At 45.8% G+C, this 17954-nt stretch overlaps 1 protein-coding gene across 1 annotated transcript; it reads right to left on the minus strand.

Moving 5' to 3' along the window:
- Positions 1-453: 453 nt before the first annotated feature.
- On the minus strand, positions 454-3242 carry LOC148020521 (uncharacterized). The gene is made up of 3 exons (XM_087698283.1): positions 2747-3242; positions 2523-2585; positions 454-2427 (listed from the first exon to the last, which is right to left on the minus strand). Exons 1-3 carry the CDS (start codon positions 3240-3242, stop codon positions 500-502), a joined length of 2487 nt encoding a protein of 828 aa, XP_087554409.1. The 3' UTR covers positions 454-499.
- Between the last annotated feature and the right edge of the window lie 14712 nt (positions 3243-17954).

A 17954-nucleotide genomic window follows, 5' to 3' on the forward strand; every position in this document is an offset into this window, starting at 1 on the left:
AATGTAAAGAAAATGGTGCAACAATCGATATCAATCGCGCACTTGACAGTAGAGAATTGCCAAGTATGGCGCTCTAGTACTATGTTAAAATTACTCACAAGCTTTAGTGTATGAGAAAATGAGCTAAAACATTCGTTGCAGGATAGTAAAATGTCCAAATCTTTCATTCATCAATGCTCTTCTTACAGGCTTAAAGTACAGTGCTTACTAATTAGCAGTAAGCTAATATGATTATTTTGGTCATCTGCGATTGCACATGGCCCTTGTGGACCAGATCACATGGGATCACATGACTACAAGCTGTCGATATTGTTTGACGGATCTCTCCTTAAATCTATCTGATTAAATGTATGGAGACATAGAGAAGCTCGTCTTCTTACATCACACTCGTATCCACGCTATTGGCAGCACAAACGCCATATATTACTTGCATGTTTTCAGATTGCTGCTGGCGCAGAAGGTGAGAGGATACTTTATTCTTGCTTGCTGATGTGACTTGTTACCTGATCACAACTTCTTTTGCCTTGGAAGAAGCAGTATGCAAAGACCTGTAATTCAATTTACCTGAAGCTGATGGATTCTTGATCCCTCTTATGATTGCAGGCACTTCGGGCTTGATAATTTTGCTCTGTACACGGACTTGATCAGGATCCTGAAACTTGTGGGGCACAGAATTAGGAGCCACTGTAGCTACTGGGGCCAGAGCCTTGGAAGTACCAGAGTGACGGTTGACTTTGAACCTTTGTGAGGTTATGGCAGTGGTAATGGCTGCACTAATGGTGGGTTTGCTGTAGCTTGGGACGGCGTGACTAGATTGATCAGAGCGATTGATGTGATGATGAATGTGCATGTTATCACCAGAGGTAATTGCAGCAGCTTGTTGCAGGAGAGCTTTCCTGTGATCATGCAATTTGAGCTTTTTTGAGTTGAGATTACCAGCGAGTTCTGATTGATGGAAATTAGTAGTTACATGGCTCTGCACATGACATCCTTGATCATCCCGGAAGGGAGATGTTTGGCTTTGAGAAGAACTGTTAGAAGTCGGTGACGTCTGGGTATTAACTTGTGAAAAAGAATTGGGATCAGCAGGGCTGGCACTGTTATTACCTCCTCTCAGAGTGCGGATCCAATCGAACTTCTTTGATCTGGTAGTGATGGATGCTAAGCTGGTCTGCAGGTGTTTGAGCATGGCTTTCTCGGTTCTCAACTTCAATGATCCTGGTTTCGAGGTCTTGCTGATCAGATCACTGGCAAGCTTGCGTATGTCATCCATGGCCAGTCCTGCAGGAGTACCACACACCTCTCTGGTAGCTAATGCAGGGTTGTGTTTCTTCAAAGAATGGCTGCGGTCATAAGTACTGAAGTGCACATGGTTTTTGTCTGATAGGTGATCATTCATGGGATGATGGAGCATTCTCTTGTTGCAGCTTGTAGATTGTGTGAGCACAGGCCTGCTAGGTTGTGGTGTGGAAGCCCTGAAATGATTCGTACTGATCTGATGCGGATTATCGGCCTTACTTGCTGATTGTGCAGAATTGATCTGTGCAATAGTTCTAATGGAGCTGGTGGCTAGATCTAATTGCTTCATCAATGTGGCTGCTTGATCAGCATCATCATGATTGGCCCCTGATTGTCTTTGATCATGAATATAATGCTCTGCTTCCTTTGGATTATTTGGATGCCGGCGTGCCTGCAGATTATGCAGCTGATCCAGCCTTCTGCTGAGCAGAGTGATCTTGGTTTTGATCTCCCGTTCCAGATCTTTCTCAATCTCAAACTCTAGCTCTGCACGGATCCTTGCCTCTTCCTCTGTCTCTTCTGCTGTCATTGCCCTTGTGCTGTTTTTTGCATTGCAGAGCAATAGCTGCTCAAGACCAGCTGCTGCTGCCATGGCTGCTGTTGATGAAGAAAGGGAGGCCGGAGTCTCTGATTGAACCTCATCTTCCATGCTAAGGGGAGTACTACTATCACGGCTTTTCAGATTGGCATGGTTATTCTCATCACCTTTTGAACCTGAAACATCTGCAGGATCGGGATCATCATGGTTCTTCAAGCTTGGCCTGATCATGCATAGCTGTTGGAGTTCTTCTAGCAAGGGATCTAAGTGTTCAACATCAGAGATCATGCTTGACTCTATGCTTGTGTCAGTGTGCTGATTCTCCTCGATTACAAGAGAAGCATCCGAGGCATGTAAGATGGAAGATGTGTTGATTGTGTCTTTCATGGGGAATAATTCATGATCATGTTTATCAGAGTCTTTCAATAGAGTGTTAATGCTTGCTGCTGTCGAGCTCTTCTCCTCATCGCTCTCTTTCTCCTCACCCTCATTATTAGGGGCTGATGACCGGCCATCTTGCTTCACGTTTGGATATGTTGTTTTACAGCTGGTCTCATCACAGCCTGATTCTGCACCCAAGACAGAGCTGTCTGCAGAAACAAGAAATTTGCGTGACAGTGGACTTGCGTGTATCTTAAAACATACCAATATGCAAAAGATAATGATTATCAACAAGAGTATGTACCTAGTATTTTATGAACTTTTTGGTCTTGGTCACAGGCTGCCTGCTGGTCTATTAAATTTGTACCTGGATGAAGTAAATGCTATGTACTCAGTGATCAGAGCAGGAGATTTAGTCTGATGAAACAGTAACGAACACAATAGAGTCATAGACCATAACCAAACACAACTGACAAACATTACAGTTAGCATATTAACGTGTCGAGAATCTTGACTTCCCAGGGCTACCTTCTTGGGCACACTGTCGAAGCGTCATAAGGTCCGTATGATTAGTTGCTAGTGATCCATGTCCAAGCCGGCTAAGTGGAGGGAGATTGATGAGATCATGTTGGACGACATAGTTAATGTTGCTGCTGACGATGCTCTGCTGCTGCTGCTGCTGCTGTATAACTGCCTCATCATGATGAATTTGCTGTTGTTGTGATCCATTGGTGGGCTGCATTAAAGCACCATCTTCGGCATATCCCTGCCGCCATTCTTTCTGGCTATTGCGGAACTGCATGTTGTCGATGCAGGGTGATCCATTCTCAGACAATGGCATCTGATCATCGGCGGGTATAAACAGTCTGATGGAGGCGTCACTTGCAAGGATGGTGAATTTCTTGCCCCGTTTCGGGCAGCGATAATTATTAGTGTCTTGCGAATTGATCGCATTAAGCTTCGACTGTGCGATATTGTGCTGCTCGGCTGCAGCCAATATTGCAGGGCTTGGCTGTGAGGGCATTGGGGGGAGGATGATCCGTACTGATGCTAACTAAGTCTTTCTTAATCTCATGTGAGAGATTCGTAGCTCTCTCTGAATATTGAATCGCCAAGAAGAAGAAGAAGATGGCACGATCAACTGTGGAGCTAGGTAATTGCAATGGGGGAGAGGGAGAGATCAGGGACGGGGGCGGGGGGGGCGCAAATCAAAGAGGTAGTAGGAGGAACAGTACAAGAGAGGGGGTTGACGAAGAGAAACGGAGAGGGGGCGACATGTCGAGACTTGCGCCATCCCGGAAGGATAAAACTACATTATACATACACTATGTCGGGTATGGGAGCTTGTGTTCGTTTCACAAGAATGGGTGGTAGCGCACCCCCCGACCACATAATCAGGTCTGTGATTAACACTACCAAGGGTATGTTTTCTGTATTGTCTGGTCTTGAAAATTAGACGGTAGGTGGTGGTGTACCCTACAATCACGTTTAGTTGATGGTGTCTCCCACGTCAGGGAATTTATACTTTTGTCTCCATCAACATTCCATATCACCATTAGCCCATCCGACGACATGGCATCTCCTTGGACTTCTCAGCATCATATTTGAGACGGTTTCTAAGTAAATAATCTAGTCCCTTACCGGCTGAGCCTCGTGGTAAGGGTAACCAGCGCTAACAAAAAATGTCATTTTAGTGTATACCCATTAAAATTCTAAAATACTTGCTGGAATTTTGTTATGCCTTTTAGAATGCCAATGGATTATTGGAGTATTTTAGTTGTAAAACCAATATTCCATATAGGTTTTTTAACATAAAATCCGGTCCCCTTGGGAACTTGCCTTTATTTTTGCTGCTTGAAAAGAAAAGTTTTCATGAGCATGTAAGGCAACAACAACAAATTAAGAACAATTTTTCATCAGCTCAAGTCTTCCAATCCCCCTTGGATATGACTTCTACCATGTATTTAAAAAGAATTTCATGTATGTGGCTTATTCAACCTTTTGAATCAGTTTATTTTATACTAGTCACCCTTTGGGACCATTATGATTATGATATGTGTGGTCCAAATGCAAAAGTTATGGCCAATAGTCGTAGTATGTAATGGATAAATAATGATCACCACCTTTACCTTTTTGCTAAGAAAGAGGGAAACACAAACATCTCGTTACACAACATTGATGTGATTCTAAAGCAGTCTCAAATAGAATGTTGCTAAGTCAAGAAGCATTAATACCTATTTAGCTTTTGAATGTCAAGTGGAGATATTAAACAAACCAAACATATCTTCATCATTAGAACAACAAACAACTTGATAAGCTCAAGTCTAGCTTGGCCCGCATAATTTGGTAGATCATTGCATGCAATTATAAGCCCACTATAGTACAATTTAAGCATGCAAAACAAAAGCTCAAACTAAGATAGGGACACTTGAAAGTCATCATTATGCCTTGAGTGGTTGATCACAAATTTCACTTTATTTGGTGATGATTTTTGACATGGTTAGGTTGGAATCATCATCTTACTATTATATTATTTTGGTTGTAGGTTTAGAACGCCTCAAACCTCCCCAGGGCTTCCCGAACAACTTGCAACCTTTTTCAAACCTCTCTTTTTTAATTAGAACCCCTTCCCCTCCTCTTTCTCTCACATGTAATCTCTCATTTTCTCTTCCCCCTCCCCTTTTTAATTAAAAGCCTCCCCCCCTTCTCTCATTGTAGGGCCTAGGCTCTCTCTCTCTCTCTCTCTCTCTCTCTCTCTCTCTCTCTCTCTCTCTCTCTCACAAATTAAAACCTCCTCCCCTCTCTCACTTATAATCTCTCTCTTTCTTTTACCCCTCCCCCTTTTAATTAAATTCCTCCCCCCTCTCCGCCTCTCTCTCATGTGTAGGGCTTAGGTTCTCTCTCTCTCTCTCTCTCTCTCTCTCTCTCTCTCTCTTAATTAAATCAAACTTCTTTTTAAATCAAAAGTTTCTCTCTCTCTCTCTCTCTCTCTCTCTCTCTCACTGTTAGGTTAAACTTTTTAATTTAAACTTCCTTTTAGTTAAGCATTTTAAGAGTTTTTTTTAAATTTAGAGAGAGAGAGAGAGAGAGAGAGAGAGAGAGAGAGAGAGTATAAGAAGAAGAAGGATAAAAGAAGAAGAAGAAGAAAGAGAAAAAGCTAGAGAGAGAGGAAAGATGAAAGAGAATAGTATTTTTTAAATTAAACATCTTGCTTCCTCCCCCTCTCCCCTCCCTCCCTCTCTCTCTCATGTGTAAGGCATAGGTTTTCTCTCTCTCTCTCTCTCTCTCTCCTTTAATTAAATTACTTTTTTTAAAAAATCAAAATTTTCTCTCTCTCTCTCTCTCTCAGTTAGATTAAAATTTTTAATTTAAACTTTTCTTTGAATTAAACTGTAAGAAGCTGGGAATAACAAATTAGTGTAATAACATTGATATTATGCCATGTCACACTAACATTGGTATAAAAGGAGAGGAGATTTCATTTTTCACATCTTTTTGACACATTAATACAATTACAGTCTTTCTCTCCCTTCTTGCTCACAGCTTCTATGGCTTCCCCTTCTTTCTTGTCTTTCTCTCTCTAAATCTAGTCTTTCTCTCTCCTCGTCACTCTTCTTTCTCTCTCTTCTGCAGTCTTCTCTCTCCTCTTTATCTCTCCCAAGTTCTCTCTCTAACAAGTGGTATCAGAGCTTGAGTCTTTGATCCATTCTTTTCTTCCATTTTCAGTCCCATTTTCTTATTTCAAAATCAATTTCAGACAAAAAAATGGTACAAGACAGTGACTAGTGGAGTGCTGCAGATCATCTACAGTTAGCAAGAGACTACATCTGGAGATATCCAAGGTCAGATATGGCAGATAATGGCTTAAATGGTAGGACGTTATCAAACTTCATGCAAAAATGGAGATAACTAGGGTAAAGGATGGTTAACCGGGCTTAGTTAGAGGCTAAACTATAGTTACTTTTCAAAAGAGAGCTTCTATTCTCTCTCTTTCAAGCTTTTGGCTGAAGCTTCCATGGTGGGTGTCAAGAAAACCCCAAATACCTCTCTTTGCCGAACATTTCTCACTGCCAAAGCATGGGGCAAAGGTTCTTTGTTGCCTAAGCTTCAGGAGGAGTACCATAGTTGATGCATGCTGCAGATTATCAGCCAGACAACAGCCCGAAATTTGCGTTGAGTTTCCTGCTCCTTCTCCCTGCTCATTTTGCTCCAAATCTCCAGCTCATTGATCAAAGGTTTTGAAGGCTTCATCAAACACTGAAGAGATTGAAGAGATTGACTTCAAGATTGATAGACTTCAAGCTAGATAGACTTCAAGATTGAAGACATTGAAGAGATTTCAGCCCGTGCATGATATTGGAGCTCAAATGGAAGGATTATTTTGGGGCTTTTCATAAAGGGGCTTGAATATTTGATGTTCAAGTGTTTAAGCAAGGCTGAAGCATTGATTCTTCAAGGATTTCATCATATTGGAGCTTGTATGGGCTGATTCTATGGAGATTTCAAGCTTTATTATGGATTTATGAGGGATTATGAAGAACTTTTGTATCAATGGGATTGAAGCTGACATCCATCACATTCTTCAAGCTTAATGGAGGTATTCTCTTTTACTAATCTCTGAAATCTCTCAATAATCCAATTGCTAATGGCTTTTCCACTTGTTCATGGGAGGTTATTGATCAATTAATTCACTGGATTGATCAATAAATCAGAGATTAGTGTTAATTCTCATTGATTCCAGCCTATTCCATTGAATTTCATTTTGATCCAATCATTACTTCATCATAGGTATCATTTGATCAGCTTGATGCATAACTTTGATTTGTTTTTGTTGAATTTCTTTTGCCCAAGCTGAAATATTGTAAAAGGGTAGGTACTAGCAATCAATGAGTCACTGAATTGCATTGGTAAGACCCTTCTCCTATTCCAGATTTTCAAAATCTCATTCAATTGCATCTCATGAAAGGCTGAATGAATATTTCAGAAATGCATATCATGCTAATTGCCTAGAATACTAGCCTTTGCCATATTGATATTCTCACCGAGGAAAAAGGTGGATGTCGGGGGAGATAGTGGGACAAAAGTGAGGTGACCCTCCCTCAACTATCAAAGATCCCGAAGGGGTGCAACCAACCGACCCGGGGGGAACTTTGCCCACCTCCCGGTGATTCGGAGCCCATGTAGGGAGCCTATCATGCCATTTTATCCCTCATACAGGTACAACGAGTGGAGAATTGAAGGCTTAAGACTTTCCAAGGGCTCAAGTACCTACAGGATCAAAACAGGGTAAAACAAGGAATTTATAGGGTACTTACAGGTGGTTATAGATACACCCTTCATTACTGAAGCACATGTGCAAGTACTACAGGGTACCCATAGGTCCTATATATCCTTTTGCAGGGTTTGGTAGCCATTTGGGGTTACTATCTTGCACTACAGGGTCAAAATAGGGCACTTACAGGTCTAGACAAGGTGTAGGACTGGAAAGTTCAGACTCTGAAATCCAACTACATAATTTTCTGTCCTAAACCTGTTATAGTGTGCTATAGCTCATCTCAAAGAGGGAATTCTTAGCTTCGATTTGCACTAAAAATTTTTGAAATCGGATCTCCCTATGAAAAGTTATAGCCGTTTTTCTGACAGGGGGTACTGCAGGACTGCACTAATATGGCAGGACATAAAGGCAAAAATAAGGTCTAGGAAGATTATGCTCAGCAAATCAAGGATTCCATGATGGATAGTACACTTCAAGAGAGACCTGATGAGCTTCAACAACAAGGAGAAGTCAGTATACTCAATAATACTTTGTGTGCCCATGAACAAAGACATAGGGAACGACATGAGGCCATCTTGTCAAGAATGGAGCAGATGCTTATATCTACTAATCAAACCAAGGCTTCTATTGATAAGTTGGTGAAATCCAATGAACAACTTATGGCACAAATTTCTAAATTCATGCAGTTGCAAATGGCATCAAAAGAAGCTAATGAAAAGGCTTGTTCAAACAGTTGCCCTTCAGCCCCACTTCAGCCATCTAACCCAAATGGTCATGGAAATGGGATTATTGGAAGAAGAGGCATTCCCAATAGTTAGTATGAAGTAGGAGAGGCTTCACAGAGGCATGCTGACTATTTGGGTAGTTTGAATGGGGCCAATACTCAAGCTTTTGGACTGCATACTCAAAATTCGAGGGGTGCTCTACCAACAGGAAGATTACATAGTATTCTCAGCCACCTGTTGAAAGATTTCCGTCTCAATTTGGAGGCTCCGTACTTGGTAATCCTGATCAGCCAATTTCCCTTTCATGAAAGGGAGTTTAAGGACAAAATTAATGTTACCGTGTTTCTCACAGTACAGAGGATTGGAAAATGGAAAAAATGGAAATAGCAAAGAAGGCGCATGATAAAAGCAGAAAAAGGCGCCTTGACTGGTAACCAGTCCCTAAAAAATTTAAATGTTCGGGCACAACCCTCAGAAAGTCGCGATGTTGGCCCGAGACAACAAAAGAGAAAAAGCGCACACCATTAAAATGTGGAAGCGCCCTCGAAACTTTGTAAAAGAGTGCCAAGCTCACTCTTGTGCAAAGTGTACGCATTAGTTGGGAATAGGATAAATTAGAATGGTGGGAAATGGGAAAAAGGGCCTAGGCTACGGCCGGCCATGTAAAAGAGGGAAAAGGGGGTGACCGCCCAAAAAGGATTTAGGGCTTTCTTTGTATATAAAGTTGAAAAGTGAATGAGAAGCTCATTCTTTGGTGTGTAGCAAAAAGAGTCTTCTTCTTCCTCTCTTCTTCTCTCCTTCTTGCTTGTGTGTGCTCTTGAGAGAGGGAGTGTGAGAGTGTGAGGGAGTGAGTGTGTGTGAGAGTGAGGGATCAAGAGGGTGAAGCTCTTCACCATCTCCTCTTCTCTTCTTCTCTTCTCTTCACTTCTCTTCTCTTGCGCGCATGGCTATGGAGGATGGAGCTTGGAGATGGAGGGGGACTTGAGGATGCTTGAGCTAGCATCAAGAATCGTGGAGCTACCGGAGTGCAAGGGAGAGGAGGGTACTCGATCAAGCATCAAGGTAAGCTCACTACACTCATAGGATTGACGGCGCGTCAGCTAGGTGAGAGATAGCCATTAGAGCTTGCTTGGAACGCTTGAAACAATAAGCGGTCCGTGGGTCTTGGCGGTTGAGCGAAAACTCCTACATTTTGGTTCCATTGCCAGGACCAACGGATTCAAGCTTGAGCACTTGCGCGCCTCATATCGAGCATCGAAGTAGGGTATTCATCCCCGAAACAGAGCTTGAGATAGGTAGGAAGTTGGATGTTTTTTATCTTCAAAACATGTAAGTATTTTGGGATATTCTGGTTGTTTGATGATTGGAAAACATGGAGAAATTAGTTTAGTATTTTGCTTTCGATTTGTGTTGTGTTTAGAGTAGGTTAACAGTACGAAATCACACCCGAGAGGCGTAGGGTTTGCTACTGTAAAACATGGAGAAAATTGGGGAAAACAGGGGAAAAATGGAGGAAATGTGCGTTTGAATGTGTAGAAATCGTTAGGAGAGTGATCTGTAGCATCCGGGGAATGACCAGCAGGGTTATAAGTTCTGGAGGGGCAAGGGAATCCTCAGCTGAAAGTTCGTCGAGCCGATGGAATCGAACACCCGACTCAGTGTCTGATTTTGAGACTTGGACACTCGGACAACCGTCCGATCGGACCAACCCGTCCGACTCGGACACTCGGACACTCGAACACTCGGACTGCTGTCCGATCGGACCAACCCATCCGACTCGGACGCTCAAACCAACCCCGTCCGATCGGACGAATTAGGGCACGTCAGCAATCCGGTCCGATTCCCAGAATCGGACCAGCCCATAATCGGACCACCCAGAATCAGCCACTCGGATCAACCCCGTCCAATCGGACCACTTGTCCGATTTTCGAAAATCAGACACTTAACCTCCCGATTCTAAGACTCGGACTGCCCAAACTCGGACCCACCTGGTCCGATTCCCAAAATTGGACCACTAGAATCGGACCACTGGTAAATCGGACGTCCGATTCCCAGAGTCGGACAAAAAAAAAAGAGGGAAAAACATCAAAACTTGACCCCCACGAGCGACTAGAAGCGCAACCCGCTCCAGGACAACATGGCGAACGCCTTTAGACAATTCCCGACATAGGAGTCAAGACTAAGGGACAGGGGGACAATGCTGCAGCACTCCCCAATGACCTAACGCATTGAGAATGAAAAACCAATCGGAGGACCTGTGATCGACCCCCCGAGTGAACAGTAAGAAGCAGCGCAGACCCTAGAACCCACTAGAACGGCCAGGACTTGAGCAACAAAACTTATCAGGCCTGAAATGAGCGGGAGTGAGTAAGACGCCGAGGAATTGCTTGCGGCACTCACATTGAATTTCCGCACTTGAAGTATACTTAATAAAGCTGAAAGCGTGATTGGGCACAAGTGCACGAGAACCGACGCACTCACCGAGTGACCATAAATTGAGGGTTGTATTCAATAATCAAAGGAACTCACTTAGATAAATCACTCAAGGAACCCATCAATAGGAGAGGACCCAAGACATAGACAAACAAGTGAAGCGTAGGGTAGGACTAAGCAAGGAGCGCCAACATCGAGGATCTATCAAGACTATTTAACTCGATTGATAATGCAACGAAGCGCAAGAATTTGACCATGATGGAAGAAATCTCAGACCATTGGTCTAATGAGGAGCTCGATTTAAGTGTGTTCCCAGATGCTATACAACATATGGTGAGTAATTACGACATGCACGCTCGATACGAGCACCGGGACAGGATAACAGACGCAATTATTGCAGACCTAGAGGAGGAGAGAAGGCTAGCCCGCAAGGCACTGCAGGGCATAGCTGATTATAATAGGGATCAACAGGCTAGGAGCCAAAGGCAAAGCATGGAGCTGCATGAGGTGCAGCGAGTGCTGAACTTGGCCGGCCGAACAGATCACAAGAGAGCGCTAGAAGGAGACTTGACATTGAGCGAGCTCCTCATGAAACGGCTGCTCGATAACACCGCAGTAGAGCAGAGTGCCACCGCACTAGCAACGTCTCTGCTTGCAGGATTAGGGGCAAACCACGGCTCAAAGAGCCAGGCCAAAATACCGATTGTTGCCAAGCAACTCAATAAGTACCAACCGCATGACGATCTGTACAGCTTTGTTGCGCAGTTTGAGCAAGTCTGCGAAGCCAACGGCCTCAACGACCAGACTCAATGTTCGCAAGCATTCGGGCTTTGCTTAGGCGACAAGGGTAGGACGTGGTATACAAGCCTGGATGCCGTGGAATAAGCCAACTTCAATAATCTCAAGGATCTCTTCATCAAGAGGTTCGCCGAGCCCGGATACTCTGATAACCTGATAGTACGCTTGATGAATGCCAAGCAGAAAGAGAAGGAGGATATCCGTGACTACGTGACCCATGTGAGAAGTCTCTTTAAGAGAATCCCTCTAGGTGAACGACCGACTAACAGAGCAGTTTCAACTATATTCATCAACAGAATTATATAAGGCATTGGCAGGCAATTCAAGCTTGCAGCGGGACGTGGTGGCTAGAGTTTTTGAGGAAGCCATCAGAGTCGATGACCAGTTGAAAGAGCGGAGCTCTAGGAGCTTACATCTAGAAGAGACCAACCCGCGAAACTCAGAGAGAACGTCAGCCTCTGGTGAGCGGCCAATCCCATCATCCCAAGATAAGGGGAAGGCCGCCGAGACAGACCAAGGCTTGGCTGAGGTCAAAATGGAATTAGCCAAGATACAAGACATGTTGAGACGACCAACGCACCTGCACATCCAATGCGTGTACTGTGGCAGAAACCACTTGCCGGTCGAGTGTCAAGACCCTAGGTCAAGACCTTGTGCTAACTGTGGTAGGTTCGGCCACGATATCGCACATTGCAGACTACCAAGAAGACTTCCATACTCGCAACCCTACGGCCAACCTTATCTAGCTAATAGGCCGCAGCCATTCTTCAGAAGGGGAGCCCCATTGGCTCTACCCACGCCTAACGATATGAAACCAGCCGTCCCTAGAATGGACATAAATCCTACAGGCATTCCTAGACTGCCTGGTCCTTATGTGACCCATCCACCGAGCGACGCGCCAGTGCACTATGTGAAGGAGCCGAACGATGAAGATACCTACATATACCCTTACGTCTCGCATGATGACGAGGGATGCGGTCCTCATGGACTATCGACCTGTGCCAGTGATGGCATTAGGAGGAGGATGGGGTAGAGGCCTAGAAGAACAATCACTTGTTGGACTTGTGGACACCCCGGTCATGTCTCATCATGCTGCCCTGAAAGAGAGAGCAAAACAGGGAAGATAAGGCTGACCAAAGGTGCGCAGAGTGTGGAATCACCCATCTTTTCATAGACTGCCCAAAGCGGAAGCCGTCCTCTAGCTCAGCTAATTTGCCATCCGTTCCATTGGAACTGTTTGGTGTCGAAAACCCCGATGGGGAGGCCACATCTATTCCCTTGCAAGTTATGACTCGAGTCCAAACGAAGCAGGCCGGCATCTCTCTGCCAGGACCTAGCAATCTTGATGCAACCTTAGTAGGAAAGAAAAGCCGTAGGCGGAAAAAGAAGAGATCGGAAGCTAAGGTCGCATTAAAGACTGAGAGTGCTACGACTTTACCTACTGGAAAGAAAGTCTCAGATGCGAAGGTAGAGACTTCAGCCCCTAAGACAACCGAAAAGGAAAGCGCTAAGATAGGGGAATACCCGCATCCAAAGAGACAATTAGAGGCCATAGAAAAGGTGAAGGAATGGGTGAGGGAGGCTCAACAGCATCTCAGAGATGCTGAACCCATCATAGAGGACGAGATCGATGATCTCTCCAGCATAAGCACACCAATGTCACCGCCTCAACCTAAGTCGGCTGAAGCAACTGTGCCACAAGCAGTGCCGCTGAGACCAAGCCTAGACGCAATAGAGCCGCAGATCAGCCGCGGCCATTGGCCTGGACAGTCTAGGCTAAAGGAGGGACGAGTATCTAACGATCTCTTGACCATGCTAGTGACCACCCCTATAACACTTAGCCTGGGAGATCTGCTTAAGCAGCACCCTGCCCTATGGCAAGACCTTAAGCAGTGGGTCGAGGGATCACAAGAGCAGGTCACGACAGACCCTCGAGACCAGGATGCAAAAACACAATTGCCCAGTCTGATGTTGCACTCCGTGCCTAAATCTTTGCACGTCAACGGCTTTTGGGAGGGCTCTGAGATGCACGCAGTCCTGCCGGTCCTAGACCTGGGTGACACAACAAGGAAGGGAATCGTAGACATGAGAGCCGGGGTTAGTGTGCTTAGCCATGCAGTGCTGTAGACTTGGGGAAACCCGCCTGTCGAAGCTGCTAGGTTTAACGTCACGCTAGCAAATGGTATGAGAGTGAAGCCATTCGGGGTCCTGAAGAATTGGCTAGTGAAGATCGCAAGTGTCCAATTCTTTGTCGACTTTATAGTCATGAAGGGAGTGGACTACGATGTCCTATTAGGCCGACTTGGATGCGCAACGCTAGAGTCATCGAAGATTGGGGTAACGGCTTGATCTTCCTTGGCAATAGAACTGACGTCGTAAGAATAGAGATGGACACTCGGAAGACCTCACTAGTCGACCTGGACGCCATCTCTGCTATGCTCAAAGGGAACACTTAGGTCAGGGAGTCCTATGGGTCCTTGACCAAGTATATACCATGCCCAGAGGATGAGCGGGATTGGATGCACGTCCTCGCTACAATTGACCTGTCATTCTCTGACCATGAGGCGTATGAGCAGGCCATCAAAATGATCGACAAGACAAACGAAGCACTCTCTATACCAGTCTACATGATGGCAGCAAGCCTCCATGGAAGGCCTAAGCCTGTTACCTTCCAAGTGCCATCCAACAAAAGGGAACTCCAGGGGGTACTGGAATACCTAACGGACCAGCTAGCTGGCAACCCAGCTGCCAACTTCAAACCACTCCAGGACCTCTTAGAGGATTCCAAGTGGCAATGGACCAGGGTGCACGAGCTGAACCTCATGTATAACTAGGCCCTGGTTCCTGACCAACGACACGGGGCATACCAAGCCTTAGGAGACGATAAGCAGTCGAATGACAAAGACTCCTGCGATGAATACGAAGACTGCCAATCCTTCAGTGTTGAGAGCGAGGGTGAAGTGGATACCATTGAATACGACACTGAAGGACAAGAAATTGACCAGATACGAGCAGACGCCAAGCCACAGAAAAAGCAGGCCCTTAGAATGGACCAAGGAGTCATGCGTATGAAATGTGATCATGCTTGGTTGGAATGCATAGGAGCCGTAGATCTTGAGCAAGCAGGCCTAGCCCAACTAGGAACGACATCAATACTTAGAACCGAATCGCCATCTGAATTGTGGCCACCAGGGGAGACCACCTCTTCTAGCGAAGATGGAGGGTTTGACTCTGAATCGGAAGTTACTTCGGATAGCAACCCAGAGATCCCTAGGCTGCCCATGACCAGACACACCAAGGGGGACTTACCCGTCCACCTGAGGCACAAACGGTTAAGGCAAGATAAGGCAAAGCACCCCATGGATGCACGATTAGAAGAACAACGAAAGCCGCAGGACCTCCCTAAACGCTTCACTAAATTCAAAAAGGGGATAGGGTAGTGGTTCTGCTAGGTGCCAAGCGTCAAGGGCAGACGAGCGAACCAATCGAAGGACCAGCCAAGGTCAAGGAGGTAAACCTAGCCTTGGAAGGGAAGATACCCCAACCAATGTTCATTGCCGATGACTTGACTAGTAAAGAAGAGTTGAGTCTTGTCGCTCTCCTGTGGGAGTACATAGATGTATTTGCCTAGTCCTTAGAAGAGCTATGGGGGGTAGATCCAAGTGTTGTGACTCACAACATACCCATGATGCCGGATGCAACGCTGGTCAAGCAGCGACCGTACCCCATGAATCCAAAGCATGCTCATGCTGTCAAAGAGGAAATTGACAAGTTGATGAGAGTTGGATTCATTTACGAAATTGAGCACACAGACTCGGTATCACCCATAGTCATTGTGATGAAGAAGAATAGCAAAATTCGAGTGTGCGTCAATTATAAGAAGGTGAACGTTGCTACAAAGAAAGACAACTATCCCTTGCCATACACCGAGCACATGCTTGAGAGGGTGGCAGGCAAGGAAGCCTACAATTTTCTAGATGGATTCTCAGGGTACAACCATGTGCAAGTGCATCCTGCAGACATGCACAAGACCGCCTTTGCCACTGAGTGGGACGTCTTTGCATACATAGTCATGCCCTTCAGGTTGACCAATGCCCCCGCCACCTTTCAACGTCTCATGTGTACCATCTTTAAGGACATGCTTCGCAAGGAGTTAGAGGTCTTTGTCGACGATCTGTGTGTCCATTCGACCTGGATCGAACACTTAGACAAACTCCGTGCAGTCTTTGAACGGTACCGCCTATATCGTCTCTCCTTGAACCCCTTGAAGTGTCAATTTTGGGTGAAGCACAGATGCATTATAGGACACGTGGTGTCGAAGAATGGCATTGCCACTGACTTCTTGAAGGTCAGGGTTATTGTTGACCTTCCACCCCCAATTAACTACAAGGGAGTTCAATGCTTCTTAGGTCACACAGGATACTATCGACGGTTTGTGCTGAACTACGCGTTGATCACCAAGCCATTGTACAAGCTGCTAATTGTCTTCGAGTGGACTGAGGCATGCCAACGGGCATATGAAGAATTGAAAAGGGCTCTAACAACAGCACCAATTCTACGAGCCCCAGATTGGACCATTACCTTCCACGTGCACATTGATGCTTCTAAGTTTGCCGTGGGGGTAGTGTTGTGCCAACGTGGTGAGCATAACTTAGATTACCCAGTGAGTTTTGCCAGTAGGCAGCTCACAAAGACTGAGATGAACTATTTCACGACAGAAAGGGAGGGGTTGGCCATGTATTTGCGGTAAAGAAATTTAGGCATTACCTGTTGGCCACTCCCTTTGTCTCCTTTGTTGACCATCAAGCCTTGCTATATCTTGTGAACAAGCCTTGCGCTACGGGATGCATAGCTAGATGGTTACTTCTTCTACTGGAGTTTGACTTCTTTGTGGTTGTACGCAAAGGAAAGCAGCATTACATGGCTAACCACATGTCCTGCATACCCACAGGAGAAGCCGCTGGACAAGGCATACCTGACGATTTACCGGATGCTCATGTCTTTAACCTGTCTAGCGAGAGAGAATTGTTTAAAGTTGATCTAACGCCGTATTGGGTAGACGACATAGTCCAAGTGCTCGAGCACGTACTATCTAAGCGACCGATAGAAAAGGCACGACTTAGGTGCTTGATCCTGAAGATCCAGCCCTTCCAGTTGATTGCAGGCCAACTCTATAGGCTGGGGCAAGACAGATTGCTGCGTAGGTGTAAAGCGCACAGCGGCATTGCAGGAGGACACTTTAGCGGAGACACGACAGCACGGAAGGTGTTGCAGCCCCAATTATGGTGGCCCACACTTTTCCGCGACGCCAAGCAATTTGTCAAGCATTGTGATGAGTGCCAACGGACAAAAGTCCCGATTCGTAAGGATCAAATGGAGTTAGCCCCAATTATTACTCGCCAACCCTTCGAAAAATGGGAAATTGACTTCATAGGACCAATCAGCCCCGCGGCGTAGTACTCATAAGCCAAGTACATCGTGGTGGCCACGGATTACCTCACGAAATGGGCAGAGGCAAGAGCCACACGAAAAAACGACGCTAGGATGATTGCCAAGTTCTTGTGGGAGCAAGTGATCTCGCGCTTCGGTTGCCCCATCAAACTGGTTAGCGACCAAGGCACACACTTCATCAACGAAGTGATAGCACATCTCCTATCCACCTTTCTTATCATCCATCACAAATCCTTGCCGTACTACCCTCAGGCTAATGGGAAGGCAGAATCAACTAACAAAATTCTTATCAACGTCCTGACTAAAGTAGTCTCAGTCTCACAAAGCGACTGGGACAATAAGTTGATGGCAGCCTTGTGGGCCTACCGCACAGCTTATAAAACGGCCGTCGGCCTTACTCACTTCTCGGCAAGTGCAGAGTCACCGTTTCTATCGAGTCTGAGACTGTTCCAATGTTGTTTTACATGTTGCCGAGTGCTACGGACGCAGGCATGGAGTCACTGCTCGGGCGAACCTTCAACAAGCAGACTTATTGCAATGTTGATTATGAGTCGCAGCGCATCCACCTAGCAATCGGCAACGTGCACATCGTCACAGCCTTCAGCAAGGGCTGCGTAACACCATCATCGTCCGCAGGGCCACCGATAGAAATGCCCATAGGCAAGATTAAGGAGGGGGGTAGTGCGCGTCTACCGCTCCCCGATTCCCATAAACCGCAGACCGCAACAACCAGAGTGAGGGCCCAATAGCCTCGCTTCCAATGGGTGCCTAAATAGCCTCGAGAATCGCCTAGGACTAGACGCGCCAGTCCGCATAAGACCCACAACTCTAAATCTAGGAGGCCAAAACGCAATCACTAGAATCGCCGCGTGATTAAGCAAATATGGGTCCCTAAAACCCTCTTGCGTGCGCAAGGCTACTATGAGGGAAATGCCTCACTGTGGATCCCTAAGGCCCCCTACGGCCAAAGGCACGAGTCCTACGCCACCCTCAAGCTTGATCAGCCCACGTCCCCCAACACCTCAAGACCATAGACTGCAGTGCTCTCCAGAGC

The sequence above is a fragment of the Lygodium microphyllum genome, chromosome 18, assembly GCF_053477565.2.
Source record: "Lygodium microphyllum isolate KBCC chromosome 18, Lygodium_microphyllum_v1.1.10, whole genome shotgun sequence".
Lineage (NCBI taxonomy): Eukaryota > Viridiplantae > Streptophyta > Polypodiopsida > Schizaeales > Lygodiaceae > Lygodium > Lygodium microphyllum.

Bases quoted from the DNA above. Each gene is read 5' to 3' on its own strand.
- LOC148020521 (XM_087698283.1), bottom strand. From the start codon at position 3,242: ATGCCCTCACAGCCAAGCCCTGCAATATTGGCTGCAGCCGAGCAGCAC. The intron at 2,586-2,746 runs GTAGCCCTGGGA...TACTTCATCCAG, and splicing joins TCGACAGTGTGCCCAAGAAG to GTACAAATTTAATAGACCAG. The intron at 2,428-2,522 runs GTACATACTCTT...TTGTTTCTGCAG, and splicing joins AAAAGTTCATAAAATACTAG to ACAGCTCTGTCTTGGGTGCA.